The sequence below is a fragment of the Pararge aegeria genome, chromosome 3, assembly GCF_905163445.1.
Source record: "Pararge aegeria chromosome 3, ilParAegt1.1, whole genome shotgun sequence".
NCBI classification, from domain to species: Eukaryota; Metazoa; Arthropoda; class Insecta; order Lepidoptera; family Nymphalidae; genus Pararge; species Pararge aegeria.
The window spans coordinates 17546886-17573074 of NC_053182.1; the positions used below are offsets into that span (position 1 = coordinate 17546886).

General features: G+C 34.8%; 2 protein-coding genes and 1 non-coding gene across 3 annotated transcripts; 2 read left to right on the plus strand and 1 right to left on the minus strand.

Annotated features, from left to right (window-relative positions):
- Positions 1–9229: 9229 nt before the first annotated feature.
- LOC120636814 (HEAT repeat-containing protein 1) lies at positions 9230–17405 on the minus strand. Its single transcript, XM_039908379.1, has 5 exons — positions 17328–17405; positions 16011–17209; positions 11095–15615; positions 10153–10572; positions 9230–9694 (listed from the first exon to the last, which is right to left on the minus strand). The coding sequence occupies exons 2-5, from the start codon at positions 17171–17173 to the stop codon at positions 9502–9504; spliced, it is 6297 nt and encodes a 2098-aa protein (XP_039764313.1). The 5' UTR covers positions 17174–17209; positions 17328–17405; the 3' UTR covers positions 9230–9501.
- A 1817-nt stretch (positions 17406–19222) lies between these two features.
- On the plus strand, positions 19223–25566 carry LOC120637410 (lysosomal thioesterase PPT2 homolog). The gene is made up of 6 exons (XM_039909242.1): positions 19223–19855; positions 20541–20682; positions 21567–21674; positions 22619–22790; positions 24231–24332; positions 25266–25566. The coding sequence occupies exons 1-6, from the start codon at positions 19721–19723 to the stop codon at positions 25462–25464; spliced, it is 858 nt and encodes a 285-aa protein (XP_039765176.1). The 5' UTR covers positions 19223–19720; the 3' UTR covers positions 25465–25566.
- Trnaq-cug lies at positions 23549–23620 on the plus strand. The gene has a single exon. It is a non-coding gene; the product is annotated as a tRNA-Gln (tRNA).
- Positions 25567–26189: the final 623 nt, after the last annotated feature.

Here is a 26189-nt window from a genome sequence, read left to right on the forward strand (position 1 = left end):
TTACTCTTGCTACGTGGTTAATCCGGCACTGCCTGTTATCCACCACATCTTCCTCATCGGAACACAGCCATGCTGCTTTTGTGTGGAAATAGCGGTATAGTACCTACTTCTCATCCTCATTTTTAAAAGTACTTTAAGACCCATAGCAAAGTGATTCGCTAAAGAACGAATTTACTGACATAGCCTTTAGGGCTAAAACGCTAGCTAAAGTGCCAGTGCACTGGACACGTTTGTCGGAAGACCGATAGACGATGGAGTCGAAAGGTCCTCTAGAGGAGACCGCGTCTCGGTAAACGGAGTGTCGGGCGCAACTAGTTTGAGCAGTGGCGTGCACAGGAATTGGGACCAGGGTAAGCATAAAGAAGTAAAATGGCATAAAATGGCAAAATCCTCCTACGTTGCCAGCTATATGAAAGTGTTAAGGTAGGCAGCGCTTTTGTGCATGTATGAAGTGCATGCCACTGAGTTAAAGCGAAGATCTCCGAAAATTGGGAGGTATCGACTCGATGAGGAATTAGTGCTGCTATAAAGATGAATATGTCCAGCTGGCGATGCACACTGGCTGATGATAATGTTTATAATAACTTCTAGAAAGTACTTTAATACTATCTTATATTTGGCTCCAGAAGTACCCTTTGTCGTAACAAAGCCCAATCCTTTACTGTATCATACTTAATTACTTCATACTCAATCGAATTACCCTGATCGCAAGAAGCGGCAATATTATTAGCTAATGTCCCATTTAAGCAACGCGGGATGTTTATCTTAACGACTCCATCATCCCGCGATGCGATCATTTTGTTTATATGTCGCATTAACTGAAGGAAATTACACGATTTTGTACTAATAGTAATGGCGGAGCGCCTTCACTTAATGAAAGAAGCTTTGAGTTATAGTTCGCAATTAGACCTAATGTGGTAGGAGGTCGGGTAACTCTAAGACTTATGATAAAATATATTATGAAGGTGCTGGACACTGTTCGTAAGATAACTTTTAGGAATGTATGGGGTGTAAGATAGACAAACAACCAATTAATTGCAACAACATTCATTAAAAAATCAAACAGTGTTCAAATTAGGTCCATAATATAAATAGGAATGATTAGGTTATGAAAGTAACAAAGTATCGCTAAAATATTGTATTTATCTAATAATATTAATGTTTCATACACCTATTATGCAAAACGTTTTTATTTGTATTCTAAGTGAGATTGGTATTTATTTTCAATAAATAAAACTGTAAAATCGAGCGCTCCACCATGACGGGTGAAACACCGTATTCAAAATTATGACGTCACGTCTATATAAACAGAATATTGTACCGCTTAAAATGCGTATATCAAGGATTTTGATTTCAAACGTTCACGAGTACAATCATTACGTATTCGTGAGAGATATATTTTTTTAATACATTTTGCAATTTATATCAACAAAACCTTAATTTTTGCTAAATTTTTAATTTTTTATTTTTTTGGGTAAATCAAACTTGATGGACTACTGTAAAAATCAAATCTAAAAGAAGCTAGTTTGCTTTATGTGAACAGTAAGACGGCTTATATTTTTTGTAAAAATTAGTGGTAAATTGAAGAATCCTGATAGTTAGTGCATTAGAACTCATTGTATGTGTTCTATATACTTATTATTATTATTTAAAGGAATATAATGCAGAACTTACACTGTTCACGTGCGTAGAATACGGATGTTAAGCATCTACCATCTGTCACAAGTACCTATTTGTATAATGAACATACATAGTCGTAATAAATCCAAGCTAACATTTCTCTTTCACTCATCCGAACTAAGAACAAATGTTGCAATTGATTTACAGCAGTTGTTACAGAAATTCTTAAGTTAAGTCATTAATCTCCTTGCTCGTAATAATAAGAAAGTTTGAAGGAAACCTAAAAATATTATGAAAAAATATAAGACCATTGAGTTATATAGTTATATTGATTGAGACTAACAAAACAAGTAACAAAAAGAACACCCGGTTAAGTTTGTAGCTTTAGTTTTAAGTTTACTTATGTATATTTATAGCAATCATTTCACTACGACATTAACACATTTTTTATGTGTACATGGGATAAAGAAATTTTTTACTGAGTCTATTACTTTGACACCAGTCATCACAACTGTATTCTTCGCATGTCCTTTCCCCCGTCGTCGTTCATTCATACATTCATTCATAAATACATACAAATGAATGAATGAATTACAGACACTTATATTGTTCAACATACATAGAAAATTCACAAAGTTTAAATATAATAGAGCGTTAAGGTAGAAGGTACAATTTGGCGGCCTTATCGGGCTATAGCGATCTCTTCCAGGCAACCAAAGGCGTAGAAAAAAATACTAGGGAAGCTTTGTAACTGGTACAACATATAAGTATATATATTTATGATATTATAATATAAAAACATAAACTTAAAAAATAAACAAATATGATAGTATATATTAAATAACCAAAAATATACAATACTAGCAACAGCCCGCGACTTTGTCTGCGTTTGATTTTGTTTTTTTTTTTATGTGGCATTAAATTTAGTTGTAGATCAAAAAAATTCAAGTATTCAGTATCGCTAAGCCTTAAATGAGGGGTTTGCTGCTGTTCACTGAGGAGTTCTGACCTCTATCTCCAACCACAGTTTGGGCTAAATTAAACACATATCATAACCTCTATAGTTCAAAAATAATTATTTAAATCGGTTATAATTTGTCGGAATTATGGTGTAAAATCGTCAAACTGTCATCCCCTCTCTCAAAGGAACTGAGCTTAATGTCGGGATAAAAAGTATCCTATATTACTTCTAACACTTCCAAGAATATGTGTCATGAGGATCGGTAAGGTAGTTTTTGCGTGAAAACGTAACAAACAAACTTACATTGACATTTATAATATTAGTAGGGATATATTCAATAGCTATAAACATACAAATACAAAATAGAAAAAAAGAAAACAGCATAAAATTGCAATTAAAAAAAACCTACATACTAGTAACAACCATATTACAGGTACCATATTAGCGGGAAAGGAAAGTAATAGCCTTTTTCTATGCTTATGTCTAAGTCAACAAACGCTAAAATGTTATTCTGTTTAAACTAACACTGTATCAAGTAGTTAATGCATTTAGCATGCAAATACTGGGTAGTGGCAAGTCATGTCTGAATTCTGCCATGCTGAAATAGGCACCCTCGTGATGCTAATAGGCAAGTTTAAAGGCCTGCGCCAACTGCATAGATGTTGCCTTTAGATAAAGAGGTATGTTTATACTCAGATTAGGTAATCAGATTTACAGACGTCAGTAAGTAGTAACAGTTTGATTGATATAAGTATCGATTTATTTGGGTTATATTTATTTTGTCGATAAGTTTAAACCTTATTAAATACCAGGTAAGTATCGAATATGACTGAAATCGTTTCAATAAAGTGTAAAAAAAAAAGATAGAAATAGAATTTAGATACTCGCACCGATATTTGGATGGTTTTTTTCATCGCAGTCGTTGTCATTTAGTTTTTTTTTTAATGTATATTGTATAGAAGCAGGCAAATTAAGCTTAATTTGCTATACTCCGCGAAAAGCAGGAGAATCTGTGTGGTGTAATTTATAATTTCTTCAATCCTTATACTCCACACCAAACAGATCCTCGGCAATACACCCTCTACGCACGTTTCGTTTAATTTTTTTTTTAATATCTTTATATTAAGTATATATAGCTCGTAGAACGTATGGACTTTGAGGTGCCAAGGTGCCGCAATAGCGATCTCGCACTGGTAATTGCAGCGTTGGTCGACCCCGAAAGAGGTGGACAGACGACATCGAGCGCGTCGCAGGAAGCTGCGGCCCAAAACCGTGGAATTTGGAACTCCCTGTAAAATACCTTTGTCCAGCAGTAGACACGTCTATCGGTTGATATGGTGATCGTGATGATGATGACATAATGCATCAATACTTCCTGGCATATCCTGCATCCTTGTGTATTGTCAACACAACTCTGGTAATAAGAAAGTTAGTCTAGTAAGTATTTTTCTTTTTAAATTGATAGGTACATAAACGACTCCGAAAGTACTATACTGTTAACCATTTCTTCGCCAAAAGAAGCGAGCGAGCTAAACTTAAAAGTAACATAGGCTATAATTTAGTTTCAAATAAATTGGAGATCTTTAAAAAAATGGCAAAGTAGGAAAAGTCTTGCTTATAAAATTTCTATTGCTGATACTTAAATGTATTTACCTATTAAATTATTAAATTACTCATCATTACCTTCGAAAAAGTCTGCGAATATCTAGTTATCATATCATAGTTAAGTCTCAATCAGCTTTTGTGTTCTAAAAATCGCCGGTTGAAACAAAAGTGGGTTTTTAATTATCGCAGTATTAATTATTATTCAAATAAATAGTTTTATCATCAAGTGCATTTGTTTAGCAGTAAAATAGTCTTTAATTCTTTCTATACATATAAATTACAAGTTGTCGTGTGTTTTATAAATTGAAAGACTAAAAAATACAGCTATTTTTAGAAATACACTTAATTAAGGGTATTTTTAAAAGTAGATCCATTAAAAATAAAAACTTTACTTTGTAGAACTACTACTTAATTAAATGGCAAACAGCTTCCAGATAAACTGTTCCGACTTGATGCTTTAAAAAGTAAACCGAACGCGGGCGAAGTCTTGGGCAACAGCTAGTAATATTTACTGATACTTTATTTTAGATCCAACACCTTAATTAGACTTGGGAGTTGGGTAATACTTTATTTTAGATCCAACACCTTAATTAATATATAATGATTGGTAGAATATTTTCCAAATAGTATATCGGTTGTGAGATGCAGCGCATTACAGCGCTGATACAAATTGATGACAACCTCATTTGTGATGGGCGGACGCTGTCAGAGACACGAGCTTATTTGCATGATTACAGTGCTATAGATTTAAGTTTAATAGATTAGTTGATAGATGATTGTTGTTGATCTAGTGGTGAGTTTTTGTATGACAGGAGAACTTTATTTTGCTAAACAACAATTAACATTTTTTACTTTCGTCAATATATCTGCAGCTTAGACATATAGGGTATAACATCATTATTGTATTTATAGTTTTAATAAGTGTTAAGTGTCGCAAACTTTTGTTCAGGCAAAATTTTTGTTTAACTACAGTGCCCGAGAAGAGAAGGTAATGTTTTTTAATGATTTTTTCCAGTTTGAAGAAATATGGCAACCCTACAGTAAGTATATCGCGATAGGAAACAAACGGACTCGGACATTGTGTGCCAGAATAATCGGAAGTGTGTGACAAATGTGATAAGTTGACGTATGTAGCATTCCTGTTTAGAGTTCATCTAATATTGGTGTGGAGGTAATAACTTTTGAATGCAGATCACGAGGTCATGTGATCCATCTCCGGCTCGGGCAACTAAATTGGTAGTGGGTTTTCTATAAAGAAACTCTTAGTACCAGCCGGACTTTGGGAATTGGTGGTGAATCAACCTCGTGTCTAGTAAAGCACGTTAAGCTGTCGGTCCACCGTCTGACCTCTTTCCGATCGAGTTGGAGCTGCCGTACCATCGGACTTTGAGAGTAAGTGGATTGAGAGTGCACCTGTGTTTGCACACATATAAAGATAAAGGCACCAGTAACCAAATTTTATGTTTTAAGAAGTTTTGTTTATTTATAAATCTTAAATGCAATGTTTTTTATATACTTAATCTAGAACTCTGCGTACAAACTATTTTTGGCTTAAATAAAGTTGATTATTATTGTTATTATTACTATAATAGCACACAAACAGATACTTAATCATCGTCATCATCATCATTTCAACCCATTACCGGCCCACTACAGGGCACGGGTCTCCTCCCACAATGAGAAGGGGTTAAGGCCGTAGTCCACCACGCTGGCTTACATTTCCCGGTTAGTTGGAAAAATCTCTCTGGAGATTGACCACCGTGGCCACCATCGGTCAGAAAAGCTGCTTTAGACGCATAATATTAACGGGTGATACTTTATTGTAGATCTAACGCGTTAACTAAGTATAAAGTATGAAGACCATAGGTTGTATGTTTTCCAAATAGCATAGCATAGTTTTTACAATAACGATGATGGACCAAATAGTTCGCCCACTGATGGTAAGTGTTAAGCCTCACGTGCCTGCAGCTACACCGGCAACCAAGTCCTTCAGACCGGAAAACATCAATACCGGAACACAGCAATGCTTTTTTATATTTAACAATAGTATTTTTGTATTTGTGTAATCTGGTTTATGTATTAGTACCTATGTAGATATTCGTATGTATGTACTAAATAGTGTACCCCACCTATTCGTTTTCTTTTTAGTTTTCCTAATCCTGGCAGAGATCGCTACTTAGCGATAAGGCCGCCTTTTGTATCCTGCTTCATTCTTCGTGTGTTTGTTCTTTTTTTTTTGTCTCGTTTCGAGTGGTGTACAAATAAAGAGTATAAATAAATAAATGCTGCTTGGCGGCAGAAACAAGCATCACGGCAGTACTTCCCCAGACGAGTGCTGTCACAAAAAAACTGCATTGACGAGCCCTGTTGAGCAACTACCGTGCTGGTTCTTATTTGGTCAGGGTGGTAATGACACACTTATGAGTGTATTGAGAATGGCTATATTGAGTAGGACACATGTTTACCCGCAGACGATTCGGTAGGTACTGCCTATGGATCCTCTGCCCATGCTTTGCTACAAACACAAGCTAATTCCCGTGTCGAGTCATTCCCCACAGTACTATCGCGCTTATACGAAGACGACATTGCATGATTTCCATATGATAGATTCGAGTTTAATATAGTAAGTATGCTAAGTACTTAATATGTATATAAGTTGTACCTCCATGTTAAGTTTCCGATCTACACGGAAAATGAAAAACAGCTTTATACTCGTAATTGGTGGGGTGTTTTCAGAAGGACACATCGCGAATCGCGGCTATGTCGCTGACAGCCCATTTACGAGTGAGATGCAGGCTTCAGCGCAACAAAGTGCTGACACAAACTGACGATTTCGTTTGTGATAGGCGGATGCTGTCAGGGACATAAGCGCTGATTTAGATGATTTCCAGGCAATACATTTGAGTATTACATATGAGTAGGTAGGTGTAATATTAACTGGTGGCTGGTGGCTGGCTATATTTGTGATCTGCAGCGGTAAATGGATAATAGCTTTATATTTATTAGTTATTTCTTAATATTAGGTATTATTTATATAAGTTGTACCCCCATGTTTAGTTTCCGATCTACACGGAAAATGAAAAACATTTTTATAATTGGTGGGGTGTTTTCCGAAGGGCATATTGCGAGTCGCGACATAAGAACTGTGAATAATAAAGTCGCGAGCACAGCGCATTGACGAGTCAGATGTGGCGCAAGAAAATGGTGAAACCAACTGATAACGATAATGTTTACGAAAGGCGGATGCTGTCAGCGACTATACATATAAGTAGAATCGCAATACACATAAGAAGAATAGATAAATTGGTAAATAGGCGCAAAATATGACGGCCGATGGCGCAGTTGGCAGCGACCCTACTTTCTGAGTCCAAGGCCGTGGGTTCGATTCTCACAACTGGAAAATGTTTAGTGATGAACATGACTGTTTTTCGGTGTCTGGGTGTTTATATTATTTATATTATAAGTATTTATGTATATTATTCATTAAATAACATTTATCAGTCAACTTAGTACCCATAACACAAGCTACGCTTACTTTGAGGCTGGATGGCGATGTGGTCATTATCGGATTATACCTATTTATTATTTATTTATTATCTAGCGTACCCAGCCCGCTTCACCGGGCTAGATTTTCCTTCATTTTATTAAAACAATATACTTCCCTCATTAAATTTTTAATTTAAGTCTCATAACATATTAAATCATTTATTTCTCTCCGTATTCATTCTCTTCTATTCTCTTCTCGAGCGGGTGAAGATCATTAGCTACACCCATGTACACCCAACAACGGAGTGTTCCGATCGTCACCAAACTGTACAGGATTACTCGCCAGATCAATCCGGAGATTCCCTGAAAGTTTCATTGAAGTCGGTCCAACCGTTTCGGAGCCTATACGGAACATACCCACACACTTTCTCTTTGATATATATAGATAGATTATTATTGTAGGTGATGCTATTTACCTTATCTGCCGCTGTGAATTCCAAACACCTTTGTAATTGATAGGGTGTTTTCAGAACAGCATATCGCGAGTCGCGTTCATGTCGCTGACAGCGCATTGACGGGTGAGATGCAGTGCATTAAAGCGCTGACATAAATTGATGACGATCTCGTTTGTGAAATTGAAATCTGTCAAAAACATCGAGTTCTTATTTGCATCCAGTAAATGAAGTGAAAGTTCCCATTTTTTTGTTAACTCTGGGCATTGAACTTATTGTCACATATAAAATCAAAGACTCTGGGTGTCTAGTGAAATTTATAACTACTTACGTGTTGTTTGATTGCATGAGAGTCAACGATTTATATTTAATCAAAAGGAAAGCAATCTACTAACGAAACTGTTTCCTAGTATTCTTACTAGATAGCGCTCTTTTGATTAAATACAAATCGTAGTTAACTTTCTCGCGATCGAACAAGTAAACGTAGAAAATCACACAATTGGTACACTGGCCGGCTAAACTACTAAACCAATTTGTCCTATGCAGTTTGGTTGCTCGGCAGAGATAGCTTTTTAGCGATAAGGCCGCCCATTGTACAACTTAATAATATGTTCTATGTTTCGTTTTATGTCGATGTTTCGTTTTACGGTCAAATTGAAAGAAAGAATTCTTTCTTTCTTTCAATTTGACCGTAATTTTAAATATATATATACCTACCCTGATTTGGGATATACTCTGGATTAACTTATAGGCTAATTTTCATCTGAGAAAATGTACGTTTCTTGCGGGATTGACGAGAAACAAAAGAAGCGCGGACGAAACCGCAAGCAAAAGATAGTAATAAATGAGAATATTTAGAAGACACAATAACGAGAGCTTTAATAATATAGATATTCTACACGAATTTACGTCTCTAAGAAGTCGGTTTTAGATCGTTTGAAGTAATTTTTAAATTAAATTTACATACGAAAATATTATTACAGATACTATTTTGCGATTAAAAAACATTAAATAAATTATTGTAAGATTTCCTAGATTATTATTGTAAAATTGTCGTTACATTAATATTTTATTAGGTTTTAAATAAGTCCACTTCAAATAAAATTTTCTTTTATATTTTTATAAATTTTGCGTACGCGGTTGACAAGTCAAGTTTACATAGTTAGTATGCTATTGTGTTATGTGATAATGTGTTCTTGTTCTAATAAATAAACAAATAAATAAATTACAGTAACTCAGTATTATTTCGTTTTGATGGATGAATCATGATGAATTGATGAGCAAAAATTAAACTTATAAAAAACAACAACACTTTAGACTTAATACTAATTTATTTTTATATTCTTATTTAGTATGTTAGTACTAGAAATGTATACATCAAAAGTATTTCTCTAGCGGTTCGCCCAGTATTTGCTCGAGTGTCCGTACAGCGTTCTTAGTGGCGCCCTCTATCCTAGGATCGCCGTCTTCAAGTAACTCCGCGAGGAAGGGCACACTCTCCGCCAACAGAGGGAGCCAGCTGCTACCCAGTTGAGACGCCATTGATACGAGGCATTCTAGACCTGTTAACCTGAAAAGGTAAAGCGTTTGAGTACAGATGGAGTTTTATATACCTACTGAACATCGTACTAAAGAACCGTACCGCCATCTTGTGAAGATAACCCGAAGTAACAATTATTTTATACGCGTCGCATACCTAATAAAGTTGCGAACCGTAGCGTACCGTAGCGTACTAAGCGCCTGTCAGTCTTTTATCTTTAATAGGGTTGTCACACAAAATCATTTGAATTCGTTTGTATGCAATATTAAATATTTTTCTTTTCATTAAATAATTCAGGGTGATTTCTTGTGAAATATACGTATGCACGCACCCTTCAACAGTATTTCGTTATTCGGTTCCACGTTGCATAGACGAAAGAAGTTACAGGTTAGGTCAAGGTACATAATAATTTTTTTGATAATCTGATGTTGCAGGGCAGAAGAAATTCGAAAAAGCAGAACTAATGCTCGCAAATAGGCAAGTCTTACCTTATGTCTGCTTCATTATGCCTCGTCTTCAACAACACTTGATAGTTAAGAAGTTTCCAGAGCGAATCGTCAGCAATCGCCACAGCGAACTGAGATATACAGGGGATTATAGTGCTTGTCGCCCTTAACTTAAGGCTCGAAATCCCTCCCACTGTATTCTCCAACTGATCCACAACCGGCTGCATTAGTGTCTCAAACCTATCCTTATTCAGAAAACTCTGGCTGTCGTAAAGGAAAACAATGTTTAACGTTTTCAAAATATAATTTATCAGAGTGATGCACTTTTCTTCAGAGTTGAAGAACAGTTGTTCAGTTTTGCTGTTGTTGCATGAATCCAATAGTTCTGCTGCGTTTTTAACAAAATGGCCGGCAAATAGTACAAAGAGACCTTTTAACCTGTCGGCGACTGCACTGCTCAATCTGAAAATACAACAAAATAATGTTATTTAAAGAGGAAGATTGTAGAACGAACTAAATTAAACTTTAATTCCAACGGTGTAAAGTCTAAAATAAAGTTTATTTAAGTGGAATTTAAAGTTCATACTCCCTAAAAACACAAGGTCTTATGTACGGTTGTTTTACTTTATGTTGATTATAAATTAACTGAAGTTGACGACTTCATTCACCGAGGTTTTATTTTAATAAAGACGTTTTATTTTCCGAGATTAAAAGAACCTTACTTCTGATGTAAGTCAAAGTAATCCAAAATCGTCAGATGGCAGATTGAATTAAGTACTCCTAAATATGAAACACTTTGAATTTTATGCTACGTCAACCCTCTTTGATAAAAGCAAATCGTTTTTAATTGTGATATATTAATCATTTTGTTGTTCTAGAAATTTCTAAGGTGCATACATTTATGAGAATTTATTGGTTTCATTAAACTGATCGAACACATATCTGTCATTACATTTAGGTGAAAATTCTTAAAAGATCACTTACCTATAAAAGGTTATCGCTCTGTCTTTATGTCCCTCAACATTGGACCTTATTGCCCAATCATAGATTCTGAAATAGAAAGGCCTGAAACTGGTCTCCGAGAGTTTCAAAACTAGACTCACGAGAGCATTCACCACTTCTTCCTCAGCCTTATCTATGACGTTCATGTCCAAAATCTTTTCAGACCCCGCACTTCGCAGTTGCAAAGCAGATAGGAAGAACGAAGTCAAATCATGTTGCAATGCTGTAAAATCAGCTGTAGTTATATTCGCGAAGCTGTCGGCCAAAACTGACATAACAGGACCAATGGCATCTAGGTTTCCCTTCTCTATAATCAATTGGTGGGTCTCATTTGCCACTGGTATCAATACTCGAGGAGGTATCGAGCTTGCGATCTTCTTTTTGATGTTTATAAGCTTTGATACAATTGCGGATACTTTGCTACATTCCTGGTCACTGGCTTGCCATTTTGACAGCAATAATGCATATTCATACAATATCTTCTGTAAATATGGGCTCAAAAACAGAGGTAAACTCTCGACAATTTTGGATATAGCTGTCACTGTGCTGAGCAGAACTAATTCGGGAGTTTCAGCCTTCCGTTGCTTCTTAAGAACTTTAATTAAAGCCGGCATGAACTTTCTTAAGCTACTCAATGCATGTGCTTTCAGATTTCCGCACAATTCGGCCAAGCAGAGCACAATAGATGCCATGACATTTCCTGGTATATTCGGATTGCACGTGTAATTTGTTACAGTTTCTAGAACTGCAGTAAACTGTCCTGGATTTTCTGAAGCCAACATACGTGTTAAAAGTTTCAAAGATAAAAGCGATGTCTGTTGATTAAGTTCCAGTTCAAGAGCTGCATGTTCGTCCAAGTTACCATTCTGCACTTCAATTGTCTTAACAATGTCTAATAAAACCGGAAGTAATGAGAACAGCAAAGTCTTATCAACATCAGCGAACATTTCTGGACTGAACTGTATTTTCGTGTTCAACAGCTCCATTGCCTTCCGACGAACGGTTTGTAAAGTATGCTTTAACAGGCCACGAATAACAGACAAAAACATAGGAGCAGATAACAAGTTGTTCGTGTGATCCAACAAATCGTAACTGTGGTGTAACATCACACGCCAATACTTCGCGGTTTTCTCATCACCTACTTTTGATATACTCTGAATGAACGTTAGAATATTTATTATAAATGTTTTGTAATTATTTTCCATTGCTTTAAGGTCAACCGCTTGACTACAATGCTGGATGAACCTTGAGGATGATAAGCAAGTGGTCATAAAAGTGACAATCACATATTTGTAGTGTCTCAATTGAATTGGCGTATGACCACTTAAACTGAATATATCACCGGAATCGACGTTCGTATCCATGTAATCCTCATCTTTTTGTAGGGGCAAAGACTTCATGTAAGCTGTTAGTTTTATAAAGTTTTCTAGACAAACTTCTGGTGGAAACTCTAGTAAAATACTCTGCCCAAAGTCCATTCTGTTTATTGGTGATTCTTGGTCGGCTAAAGTTCTTGATGGCCTCTTGTCTTTCTTTTTACTATCATTGAAATGGGCAATATGCGTTTCTAGCAACAAAGCAAGGAAGATCCAAAGGAACTGACTTGGGCCGATAGTTTCAATAAGCTTCTGATACAGAGGTAACCTTCTATGTTCTGGTACATGTAAAACTACATCAGCGAATATACGTAGAACAGGAACGACGCGTTTTTCCAAATGTTGCAATTCTTTTTCATTATATTCTTCAATGTTTTTGTCCAATTTAACAAGAATTGGTATAAGTGTTTCAATGATTTTCGTTATGATTTGGAAACTATACGCATCGTCATGTCTGAGTACGGAAGAGCCCATAAAGGTAAATATTTCCATAGTATGATGGAGGACTTGTTCAGGTAGCATATACGCAGCGTGTGACAACAGAATTAACGCGTGGTGTTGAGTTTGAGGATTTTGTGTCCCTCTTATACATTGAACTATTGTTTCAACATCAAATATGTTTTTTATAGACTTCAATTGTTCTTTATCTGTGTCATTGATGAATTTCTTACAGAAATACCAAAGGGAGGAAAGTAGTAACTGTTTGGTGTATTCAACGTAAGACTGCTCTTCAAATCTAAGACATTTATTAAGCAACTGGAACAGAATCGTTACGAATGCAGTGTCCACTGTCATTTTCTTTTTGCTTTGGACGTATTCCAGAAGTGTGACCCCGAGGCGCCATGCGTCAGTTTCAACCAATTGATAGGAAAGCATAGACATTGTAGCCTTTTTCTTTTTATGAACACTTACTGCTGGATCTGGTGTGTTTAACATTTGTTCTAGAATAGACTTGAAATTCTTAAAATGAAGGTGTATTTTTTTCATGACCTTCGATGCTGCACTTGCAATCGTAGGATTATTGCTAAAAGCTCCAGCCAATGTTATAAGGTAGATTAAATCTTTACACTTTTCTTGAGGGACTTTCTTAAAGATATCATCATTGATTTCTCTTAGTATTAGAATACAAGGGCTCTCAAAAGATTGGTTCTCATTCAAAACACATTCTCTGTATTCTTTTAGACCAATTTCAATAGATTTCCACACCTCCTCTTTAGCAAATGATGATACTGTTGTTTCATTTATTTGATTGTAAATAATTCTAATCAAACTAGACTCATATATGTCGAAAGCAAATTTCTTATCAAGTGTATTTTGTTTCATAGCCTTCTCCAAAGTGCTTAATGCTGGGAAAATTTGGCAAATCGTACTAGCATTAGTAACACCAGATAAAACTTTTACTAAAGCAGTTTTTATATGACAAGGCGTTTCAGTAGTAAGTATTCCAGTCAGTTTCAATAGACAATTTTTCCTAAATAATTTATTACCTACAGACTGATTAGTTAAAACTGTCTTCAAAACTAGTGGCAGTTGTTCATGATCCAATAGTAACTCCTCTTTGTGATCCATCAGCTGCTGTAACAACTGCATGTAAATTAACTTTTTATCTGGATTAGTGTTCAAAATAGTTTCTACAAGTTGAATTGCACACTGTCGAATCGGTGCAACAGGATTATTCAAATCAAATAGTATTGTCAAAATAAGAACATCTGAACTGTATATCCATTCAGCATTGTTGCTTACGTTATAAAAATTTGTCATTAATTTTAAAGTCCTCAGTTGAAGCTCTGGACTGATAACATCTTTTGGGTCAACAGCATACAATATATGACCACAAGCAAAATTGGCCAAAAATTCAAATTTATCTTTTGGACCATTGAACAATTTATCTAGAAGCTTTTGTAGTAATTTCGCATACCTATCATTATAATGCAATATACTACATCCAGTTATAAATATTTCATACAATCGTCTGATTAGAATTGTTTCTTGTGTATTTAATATGTTACACCAAGGTTTTGTTATTGCATCAACTGAAACCTGATCTACAACTCTTGCAAAAACATATTCCATTACTTGGAACGAAATTTTATTTTTTCTAGCGAGTTTTATAAATTCCCGTAATGTTTTGGAGGAAAATGTTTTTTCATCACTTGTAACTATAGATCTTTTCTCCACTGATTCCAATATAATATCCAAAATCTCTATTGCATCTTGTGTAGTCAATTTGCTTGGAGAACTTGATTTAAAAAGTACATAAAAGCACATATCAAGAGTATTGTCCTTGTTCAACTTAATAGAAGTAAAAATATGATCTAATATAACTTTCCTATCAACAAATAAAGCTTTAAATATCTGTTCATTTAAAACTTCGTAGTTTTTAAAAGTAGTTGCACCAACAGATTTCTTCGTCAGTCCCAAATTTTTAGCCCACACTGATGACAGTAAGTTATATATGAATTCAGCAGATTCATTATCTTTGGTAAAGATGAATGGCATAACAGAAAAAACAACTTTCTGGTTCACAGGCAGATTGTCCAACATGCAAAATTTACTTATAGCTTTCTTTATTACATGCAACCATTTGTTTACATCTCTAGCAGTAATGTGGACAAGTAAGTCTGTCAAGTCACTTGCATCAAGAACTTCTTGAAGATTTTTGCTAGGGATATCTAGAGCAGCCTTAACTACATCAGGGTTGTCATCTTTAAATCTGTTAATAATGGAGTCTTTGAGAAAATCTTTATCTTTTATTTTCAAAGCTTGGAATTCTTTAGCAACATAGTTAACAGCTTCTACTCTTAATTTTGGATTCACATGGTTTAAATTTTCGAAAAGATAAGTCCCACCAACTTTGTGGGCAACAGCAGGTTTGAAGCCTAATACTTTTGAAAGCTGCTTTTGTTTCTTGGAAGATAATTTACTTTCTGAACTCATTTCCTTTTTTATAACTTTGTCAAAAGCAGTTGGATACTTATTCTCAATGTTCTTCAAAAATTGTGAGTACCATTCTATTATTTTGCTAGAAAACCCATCTCCATCACTATCATCTTCTATAATTTCTACATCACTTTCATCTGCATTCTGTTCATCATTTTTGGAACATTTCAAAACATTTAGTATTTGCCTGAAAAATAAATTAAATTAATTTACGTTTAGGGTATTAATGGCCTGCTAGGCCTGCTAGGCCTACTAGACTGGTCTAGTCAGTACAGAATATATATAACTTTAAATTGGCACTCTGCTCTACTCATCAATTATTAGTAATTATGCCAAAGGTTTCCAAAACACTTTCTGAGGCACAGGGAAAAGATAAATGCCATAATTTATCTTTTCCCCGCAGACAGAATGTTATGCCACAAAGTAAGTCATCAAGTTGTGCTGTTGCACCTATGTTACTTTTTCCTGACATATTTACAATGCAGTTCATTTTAACATCACAATAATTTAAATTTAACAAAATATTCCAGTCATTTTATTTATCTAGAGTTATTTAACATGTTTTAGTGGCATAATACTCACTTGATAATTTTTTCTGGTTGCTGATTTTTAAGGTCAACCTCATCTATAAAGATCTCAGGCAACTGACAAAACCTTCTAAAGTCTTCAATATTCCTCTGCAAAATGGTCACAACACTCGACAAAAACACCAGACTAAACACATGAATATTTATCTTGAGCTCAACTAATTTTTTCAAGTGCTTGCATATAGCGTGCATGACATCAATAGAAATATTTGATAAAACATTTTCAGACATCTTTGTTAAGTGTTTCTGATTTGTGTAAATTACATTTATGAGTAAAACCACATCATACGACAAATCACACTCAGCAGTCAGTAACCGTACAATAAGCTCATTTATTGTTTGCTTTCTGAAGGATGTTTTTGTTGATAAATAACCAAGTATAACGTAAGCAGACGATCTAAAGTCTATGATCGGAGATTCAAGGCCTTTTGTGATAGTTGGCAGGAGTGTGCTTATTATTGATTCATTTACATACTGCGTTGTATTTATAGTTCCAATAGCAGTTGAACAGAAGAATGCAAAGACTGTGTTCAATTGTGTAGCTCTTTCTCCATATTCGGTAACATATTTAGAAGTATTTGTTGCTATGAATTGTAATGTAGATGAGTTTGAGACACATTGGTTGTGAAGAACTTGTTTTGTCAGTGGGATGTTGTGTTTCTGAACAGGTTCCAACCAATCCCACCTGGAACCTTTCAGTCTAAACAGCTGTACAAAACAAATGAAGATCTTAGTTTCATGATAGGGAAGAATGAGTGCAATGATTGCATCCTGATTATATTGATGTATGTGGTATCTATTGACAAGCCATTCTAATGCTTTGTGAGATGATTGTAGGAGGAAGTATGGAGACAATTGGAATAGAAACTTTTCTATAGTCTGATCCAAATTTTGATTCACTTCTTTAGTTTGTACCGCACGCTCAAAATCTTTAGATGATACACTGAATAAGGCATCTTCATACACGCGGAATCCTTCGTACAAAGCGATTAATTCTTTAAGACCGCTGAGGCCGATTTCGTAAAAAGTATCTCGGTCTTTAGAAGCCGCTTCTTTAGGGTCGAAGAGTAATGACGCCCTCTTCTTATCTTCCTTATATATTGATGATTGCGGCACAGAAAGCTTCTGAAGCTGCTCCGCCAAAGACGTGGATGGCATCGTTATGGCCTGTTTGTAGTTCAGCTCGGAAGTTAGCTGAAAATACAAAATATTATAGTTAACCAATCATATTATATTTAAAAAAAAAAAAACAACTATTGTTAAAATACCATAATACTATTGTAAAACAGTAGTTGTAAAATTATAAACAAACCTTGTCTGCTTACAGAGCGAACTGAGAACTTTACCATATAAAAGAAATAAAACTAGAAGATACAAACACGTGCATTTGACATTCACTGTCAGCACTCAGCAGTCTGTCACTTTCAGCTGTCATAACAAGGCACACAGAACAAGCTCACAAGTAATATTGCCAATTAAAAAATTTTTGACGATTTTACACCGAACTCCGGTAAATTGACACTGATGAGAATACAATTCATTAGGAACCGCATCAATAAAGCATAAAGAATGGATGTCATGACATAGACCGAACTTCAATATCGAAAAATAAAACACCATCTTCTATATAATATATATGTACAAAGCGCGGTCTTTCGATTTCCATACACAATCTTCATAAATTATGAAACTAAATAAAAACATTGTTTTTATATCATTTTCAGGAAGTCCTTCAACAAAATAATTATTAAAAGAACTTTAAGTACAAGTGACTTTTTCTGACGGCCTAAAGAGAGTACAAAATAATCCATTTCATTGCTATTTTTATAGCTGTGGTAATTTATCAGAAAAATATAACTTCAACTACAAGTAGGATATTATAGTCGTAAAAATGTAATAGGCCCGTTTTGACATTTGTCATCGCGACGTAACTAGAACTACTTAGAAACTAGACTTATGGAACCATAAGACTCGGGACTCGATACTCACGATAAATCAATTCAAGTTTGTATCAGTACTTGATTGATATTATTATGTATTGTAAAGTGTTCGTTCGTTCAAAGTATTTCTTTAACTTCACAACCACTACGCGTGACTGGCTGTTGATTATACGTCCACTTTTCAACATGTTGAAACAGAGTTAGTACTATAAAAAAACAAACACAAAAATCGAGTCAAATCACTGTGTTTAAATTAATGTCCAAAATAGAAGAGCCATAGTTAACGTAATAGTAAACAATATATATCAAACTTAAACGAGCGCACAGTCAACTTTACAAGATGAGGAACGAAAAACTGCGCAGTGCGCGCGGGGACGTTTCAGTCATGTGCCGCTTGGTCAGATACATCAACTCAGACTCATTTTTCAGAACCCATTTTGAGAACCAAGCTGATTCTTTGCAGTAAATATAACTACACAATATTTAATTTCGATATTCAGTAAAAAAATGGTTACAGCTCTAGTATAAAAAAAAAGACTGAGATCGTAACTGTTTTCGGAACGTTTCGCAAGAATTATAAATTGCATGCTACTATAAAGTAAGCGCAAAAAGAATACTCGCGATATATTCTTTCATATTATTTAACGTCCCAAAAAAATTTACGTATTTTTTAAAACACTGTATGTAATTGATTTTTATTTTATTGTTTCTTTCAGTTTCGTTCCAAGTTACATTCTATGGTCTTGCATAAATGTCAAAACGGGCCTATTACATTTTTACTATGGAGGGTAGAGGTAAGGAGGATCATCTGTGTATATGAAAAAGTGTCGTCAAAATGTATTAAATTAGGATGGCGCCACATTTGCATCAGGGTAACTCTTAAAAGAAGCGCCAAATATAAATATTGTTACAGTAGGCTTGAAAAATAAACAACGAAGTATGGAGATACAAGGAAGTAAGGTTATATTTACCACAATATTTTGTACAACGTAAGTTGTTGAAATTCTCAATAATTAACTACTTTAGTCGATAATGACACTAAATTTTTTAACTCGGCATACTTCAATTCATCTACGATTGCTACATTCATACCATACCCTGCGTCCACCAGTGCCATTGTGGAGGATTTTTGAACTGTTATTTAGCGCATACACTGGACACTTTTTCAACTTTTCTCCCATATAAGATGACTCTCCTTACCTCTACCCTCCATAATTTTTACGACTATAGTCTGTAAGTAGTGGTTGTAGTGGGTTGTATTGTTGTTTGTTGTTTCTTACAATTTATATCTAAAACATATTTTTCTATGAATCTCAGTCTGAAAAGAAATCTTTACCTTTTATATACGATACGCATTATTTTCTCTATTTAACTACTTTTTACCAAATTTCAATAAAAAGATATACGAATTTTTATCTTTAAAAACAGCTGTGATGCAGTGCCAATGTTAATAACCTTCACCTATTGTTATCGAAACTTTGCTTGCGTTTTCTTTGTTCCCGAACTTATATATTCCTGCAATCAAATCGAAAAACTACTATTCATCCCATGTTTTGCTTTATATTTTCGTTAGTCTCACACGTTTCGGTACTCTGATCTAAATTCGTTCTTAATAACATCATAATATAGCCTATAAATGGAATACTAGGACGAAGACAATAGCACTTAGTTAATAAAATCGACCAAATAGGGGTGGAACACAAGCAAACTATTTACACATAATTTAACATTCATTATTTTCCTGGATTCTACCTAGTCTGATAAAATGGATAAGGAGCTTCTGCTGTTTATGCTGCTTCTGTCAGTTCATCTATGTTTAACATATAAGCCTGTGGTTTTAATTCATGGGATAATGACTGGTAGTGGCAGTATGGAAATGATTAGCCATAGAATCCAAGAGGTATGTTAATGTTGTTTTTTTTATAATTCGTATTTTTCGCTTTAGCATGCTTTCCAATAACCCAGTCTGATATTAAGCTCCATTCCAGACGAAACTTACATATAAAAATAATTTAAAATAATATCTATAAATTTATTATATTATGATAGTTCCATTTATACTTTATATGTAAATAATTACTGCATACTTTTTTGCATGTGTTTGACTCATTCATATATACCTTAGGGCCTTATTTTTACCATAATAGTATATGGTAATGCAATACTATGAAATAAAGAAAATGACTTAGACACCATCAGGTGTCTTTGCATTGTCTGAGTCTCAATACAAGACTGAAGTGTATCAAAAATGTATGTACAATATTTGTCAAAATACTAATGGGCACTACATCATGAACTTCTCATGTAAATTTAATATATGTAACTTGTAAACTGAAAACTAATCGTTAATTTGATAAGAATTATTAGCACATTTGTTAAAATGCTGATCAATTTAGTAAAATATTTGGCACTTATCAAGTTATAGTAATCAAAAGTTTAATTATTTGCCTACTGTACAAAATTACTGTGATATATAAAAGCAAACGAAAGAGAAAAAATACTGCAACCTCTAGATAACATATAATGTAACTTATGGAAATATAAAATGCTCATAAAATAATAAGAAAAAATGTATGTGCTTACAGAAACACCCTGGCACAGTAGTCTACAATGTGAACAGGTTTGAGAGTTGGTCAAGCTTGGAGACAATGTGGCATCAAGTTCTAGAAATTGGGATGGACGTAGCCAACATTTCTAGCAAACACCCTGAAGGAATCAATCTTGTTGGTAAGTACTTTTTTAAATAAACCTTTGCCTAAACAAAAATTTTTCAGTAGTAGTTTTTATATTTGAAGTTTTTACAGATTAAAAATTATGCTTTGCTAGCTAACATGGTGTTAAATAGGAATGAAACATTATGTAAAATTTCAAATTCAATAATTTAACTTAATATCATGAAATTTAATTAAACATCACAATTTATAAGCAATATTTTACTTAAAAGTATTAATTAAAAGTATGTAATGATATACAATTTGTTTTTTGTGGTTATGCTAATACAGCAGTAATGCCACAAACAAATAAAAACTACCTTTTAAAAAAAGTAACCATGATAGAGAGGTATAACATTAATCTTATTTCTTTTGCAATAAGGCTGCCTTTGCACACAACTGTGTATTTAACTTTTTTTTTTTTTTTTTTTTTATTGTTTTTAATTTTACTTATTTTTTCTTTTCTTGTGTATATCTTGTATTGTTTCTAAGTTTGTGCAATAATGTATTCTAAAGAAATAAATAAAATTCCTTAGTGTGGCGAGAACTGCAGAATGCTATATTTTAAAATGATTAAGTCAAACTGCACTAACACAAACATATCAAATGTGTGAGGTAGGCAGCCTGAGAAGTGAATGTGAGCTGTGATGGATGTCATAAAGGGTAACATAATGTTCCTTGCCACTGAGTGGTAACATTAATTTATTGTTTACTACACTATTTATAACATTCAAAAAGTTTTCTGTCCATTAATGTTGCAAGAATTAACAGCTCAGACCGTCTATGGATTGGCAGCCTACAATTATTATTATAACAAAATTATGTCCCCATGATCCAAAGTCACAGTACTTGTAATGAACTCCTAATAACTCAACAAATAATGATGTTTTCTAATTCCAGGATATTCCCAAGGAGGTTTGGTTGCAAGAGGCATTGTGCAGACATTTCCTAATGTTTCTGTAAGCACATTCATATCATTAAGCTCACCGCAAGCTGGACAGTATGGAGGTATGCTGAAATGATTAGATTGCTTAAGGCAGGCTAGCAGGCTTTTACTATTACCACAGATTGAGGATAGTCATAACTCATACTGAAGTCTGACAAAGCTGTCTAGATGTAACATTTCTCCTATGAGAACCTGTGAGAAGAGCACTGGCCTCAGTGACACTGTCTAAACAATATTTGCATTTACCACAATATCAAAGGGTTAAAACTGATGTGATATAATGAAGATGTTTTTATTTTAAACCAATTCGACAGTTTACAAGTTTTGTAGAAAATTCTGTATGTCTGTATTCTGTACTACAACTAAGGTGGTTTATACCTCCCATTAGCAAAGTTTAATATCTCCTTACCACTTAGAAAATTATTGGTGCTCACTATGCTCACTCCATACTTTATTTGACGGCCGAGTGGCGCAGTGGCAGTGGCAGCGACCCTGCTTTCTGAGTCCAAGGCCGTGGGTTCGATTCCCACAACTGGAAAATGTTTGTGTGATGAACATGAATGTTTTTCAGTGTCTGGGTGTTTATATGTATATTCTAAGTATTTATGAATATTTATTTTTTTATTTATTTTATTTTATTTATGAATATTATCCATAAAAATATTCATCAGTCGTTTTAGTACCCATAACACAAGCTATGCTTACTTTGGGGCTAGGTGGCGATGTGTGTATTGTCGTAGTATATTTATTTATTTATTTATTTATACTTAGACTCGGCAACTTCCCTATGAGAAAACAACCTATGTATAAAAGCACTTCCCCGCAACTTGTATAACTTCTGATAAATTTCCCATACAAAGTTTAATCTACTTTTGTACTAAAACTCATTTTTTTAGAGCAGCACCAAAATAACTTCAAAATTAAAATTAATTAATAAATATAGCCTAATGTGTAGCCACCTTTTTTTGTTATAATTTTTTAACTGTACATGTTTTTTCTATTTCAGCTGGATTTCTCCATGTTGTATTCCCCGGTTTAGTAAAAGAGTCTGCTTATGAACTATTTTATTCCCGAGTCGGACAACACACATCCGTTGGAAACTACTGGAAGGATCCATATCATCAGACATTGTATGAAAGTTACAGTGTGTACCTGCCCTACATAAATAATCATATACAGTAAGTTGGAATTGAATATTTATTTCATCATCAATAAATGCCTAGGCAAACTTCACTCTTCTTGAAGAGAGGAACTTATTCCCACCATACTGCTTCAATGTGGGTTGGCGGGTTTATGAACTGCGAGCTTCAAGAGCCACGTAGGCAAACGGCAAATTCGGAATTCTAAAGTATGTTGGACCCATGAAGACCATAAATTTAGAATAGATTTTTCTACGAGAATGAGGAAGCGGGAATTTGCGAGAGCATGCCTGAGCACTGTTTATATGATATAATATAATATTAAATTCATTAAACAACACTTTTATCGAATTCAAATAATATTAAAACATTTATTTTAAACTCATAGTATATTATTGTTGTGTAATTGGTGGGCGGAATATAGTGCATTAATATACGATGCTATATATCAGTAATTATCTCGAAAGCGGCAGTTGAAATGAAAAGGTAATATACAATTACGCAGCATTTTTCTTTGTTGCATCCAGTATTTATTGATGGCTTAATTTGTATTCTAAGTGTTGAATCAATGAAAATAATTAGCTGTGAGTGCAAACAAGAAAGATGAGTACAGCGCCATCTAGTGTGTTGTTGAGGAACCGCTAAGGGAATAGTATGCTAGTTCTACAGTGATAGTTTCGCACATTGAAAATTCAATCTTTGAAATTTTATAAGTTATTACTCTTTGAGATAGATGGTGCTGATATTTGTTTAAACGTTTTATATATGAAACAACAATTTCGGCAGTCTTATCAAGCGGTTCCATGGTGTAACGGTTAGCACTCTGGACTCTGAATCCAGCGATCCGAGTTCAAATCTCGGTGGAACCTGTCTTTTTTAAATTAACTTTTATTTTGCATATATTCAGTTTTTTTTATTATTTATCTATACTTGTAAATTTATAATGTGTAAACCGACTTAAAAATTGGTACTTTGTAGTAGGTTTCGAGTAGTCTTTTTTAAACAGTGCCTGTTAAATATTTCAACAGTAGGCTGCTGAAATTACAGTTTTTACAGCCCTTAATAATGAGAGTTGTTACTCACATAAAACTCACAGCTTACTGACCTCTGTGGTTATTTAAATTTTTGTTGTTATGTAGTAGTCTCACTTCGAAGCTGTTTCTATAGTCAAGTTAGCTGGTTAGCTTCATATTGTTATGCCAACTTTGTTGATCTTTTGCTATAACTGTGTTGATTACACTTGATTGTATGTATTCTGTAGATACAACGTGTTAATGAAAACCGAAATAATACTTCAGAGAGTTATCTGTGAAACCGAAAACCGTATAGTTTTTAAATAAACCATTGCCGTAGTTTTTGACTGAAACAAAATAGATACAGTCTAACATCACATGCCAAAGTATAATCAAGTGACTCCTGTCATTTATTAGACTTTCGATTCACATTTAGATTATAAACATTTGTGCTGTTGGCTTACAGATCTGCAAAATCGGAAGACTTCAAGAACAATCTGCTGCGACTAAAGAGGTTTGTCCTGATAGGGGGCCCAGATGATCAGGTTATCACACCTTGGCAGAGCAGGTATTTGTTTTATCTTACGCACAGCACAACAATTCAGTAGGTAGCTTATAGCTATATAAGTTTACTATTTAGCTTATAGAAAATACCTATTATAGTATAAAGGACTACGTAATCGATAAAAAAGCTTGGGTGTGAATTATTGCTGTAACCAGGTTGTTCTTCTAATAATTTTATATGACAATGTGAGATGGTGCTAACAAAAAAAAACACCCGGCTAAGTTTGTTGTGGGCTTCTTCTTAGACCAGGACGCGTTTGGAACCCTCGTAGCTTTAGTTTTAGGTTTACGAATATGGTTATCGCCATTATATCACTACCGTGTAATTCTCATGTAATGTACGCATCAAAAGTGCCACCTATGGGCCTACTTGAATAAAGATATTTCGACTTTGACTTAGCTGACGCAAAAGGGTTTAATGAGTTCTGCAGTGCTAAAATGGACGCCGCGAGACACAAAGAGAAAATAAGTTGATATAATTATTACGAAAATTAAGCTTAATTTGCTATACTCCGCGAAAAGCAGTAGAATCTGTATGATGTAATTTATAATTTCTTCAATCCTTATACTCCACACTAAACAGATCTTCGGCAATGTACCCTCTACGCACGTTTCCCTCCCTTTAAACGGACTTTACAATTATTCATTGTAAAGTCAACATCTCCTGAGGATGCTCCGGTTTCGGAGCGAAACGCGCGTAGAGTAGAGTTGTACGTCTGTATGGTTTTATTGTATACGTTCTCCTGCTTTTCACGGAGTATAGAAAATTAAGCTTAATTTTCATAATATATCATGGATTTCGGCAAAGTAACGCCTACTTCTATCCAATATTTGATATAATTAGTTTTTTACTCCCAAGTGTGATGTAAAACATCGTATGAAACTCAACATACCGTACTTATTTTCATAATCTACTATTACGTTATCACTTTTCCAGCCAGTTCGGTTACTACGGCATAAACGACACTGTGGTGGAGATGCGAGACCAAGAAATCTACCAGTCCGACCGAATTGGTCTCCGGACGCTCGATGAGACCAAACGGTTACACATCGTAACCGTACCGGGAGTCAACCACTTCAACTGGCACATGAACGTGAGCATTGTAGACGATTACCTGCTGCCTTACTTGGATTAGGGGCGTCGCAAAAATCCCTTTGCACGGCTAGCATGGGAGACTTCTCCCCGGGGAAAGCATACAAAGTTGTCTTCTCCCACAGCTTTATCAACTCTCAGAGCATTGGCGCACAAGTGGAAATAATATCCAAATAATATATGTGTAATAATAAACGGGGGTGAACTTCTCCTATTCCATGTTCCCGTGTTGGTTGGCACGTTAACTATATCCCCTGTCAGGGGATTTAGTCGGGCAATATAATTTTTGTCTTCTGCCCGTGCTAGCCCTTCGAATTAACTACGCCCCGTGCACCGCATCAAGAACTAAACCTTAACGTGAGCATAGTAGACGATTATCTGTTGCCTTATGGGATTAGGGGCGTCGCGAGAATCCCCTTGCTGAATGTTTGGTGCCAATGTGTCGTGTTTACACCGCTACGCGCACCGCGATACAAAGATTACCTTAAAATCGACTCCTGCGCAGACGTAACGTGTCAAGGATTAAAAAGTGAACCACTTCAATGGCACATGAACGGGATTATAGTAGACGATTGTCTCTTACCTTACTTGGATTAGGGGCGCCACGGAAATCCCCTTGCTGTGATGTTTGGTGCCGTCGTGTTTACACCGCTCCGTGCACCGCAACAATAAGAAATAATACCTTAAAATCGACTCCTGGGCAAAAGTGAGGCACGTCTAGTATTCAAAAGTATGGCACAACTGTAATTTTTTTTTGGTTTATTCTTG

Excerpts from the sequence above, each read along its gene's own strand:
- LOC120636814 (XM_039908379.1), bottom strand. The coding sequence starts at position 17,173 with ATGCCATCCACGTCTTTGGCGGAGCAGCTTCAGAAGCTTTCTGTGCCG. Across the intron at positions 10,573-11,094 it reads AGAGCGATAACCTTTTATAG|ATTGAGCAGTGCAGTCGCCG; the intron begins GTAAGTGATCTT and ends TTGTATTTTCAG. Across the intron at positions 9,695-10,152 it reads CATAATGAAGCAGACATAAG|GTTAACAGGTCTAGAATGCC; the intron begins GTAAGACTTGCC and ends TTACCTTTTCAG.
- LOC120637410 (XM_039909242.1), top strand. The coding sequence starts at position 19,721 with ATGGATAAGGAGCTTCTGCTGTTTATGCTGCTTCTGTCAGTTCATCTA. Across the intron at positions 21,675-22,618 it reads GCAAGCTGGACAGTATGGAG|CTGGATTTCTCCATGTTGTA; the intron begins GTATGCTGAAAT and ends TTTCTATTTCAG. Across the intron at positions 22,791-24,230 it reads TACATAAATAATCATATACA|ATCTGCAAAATCGGAAGACT; the intron begins GTAAGTTGGAAT and ends GTTGGCTTACAG.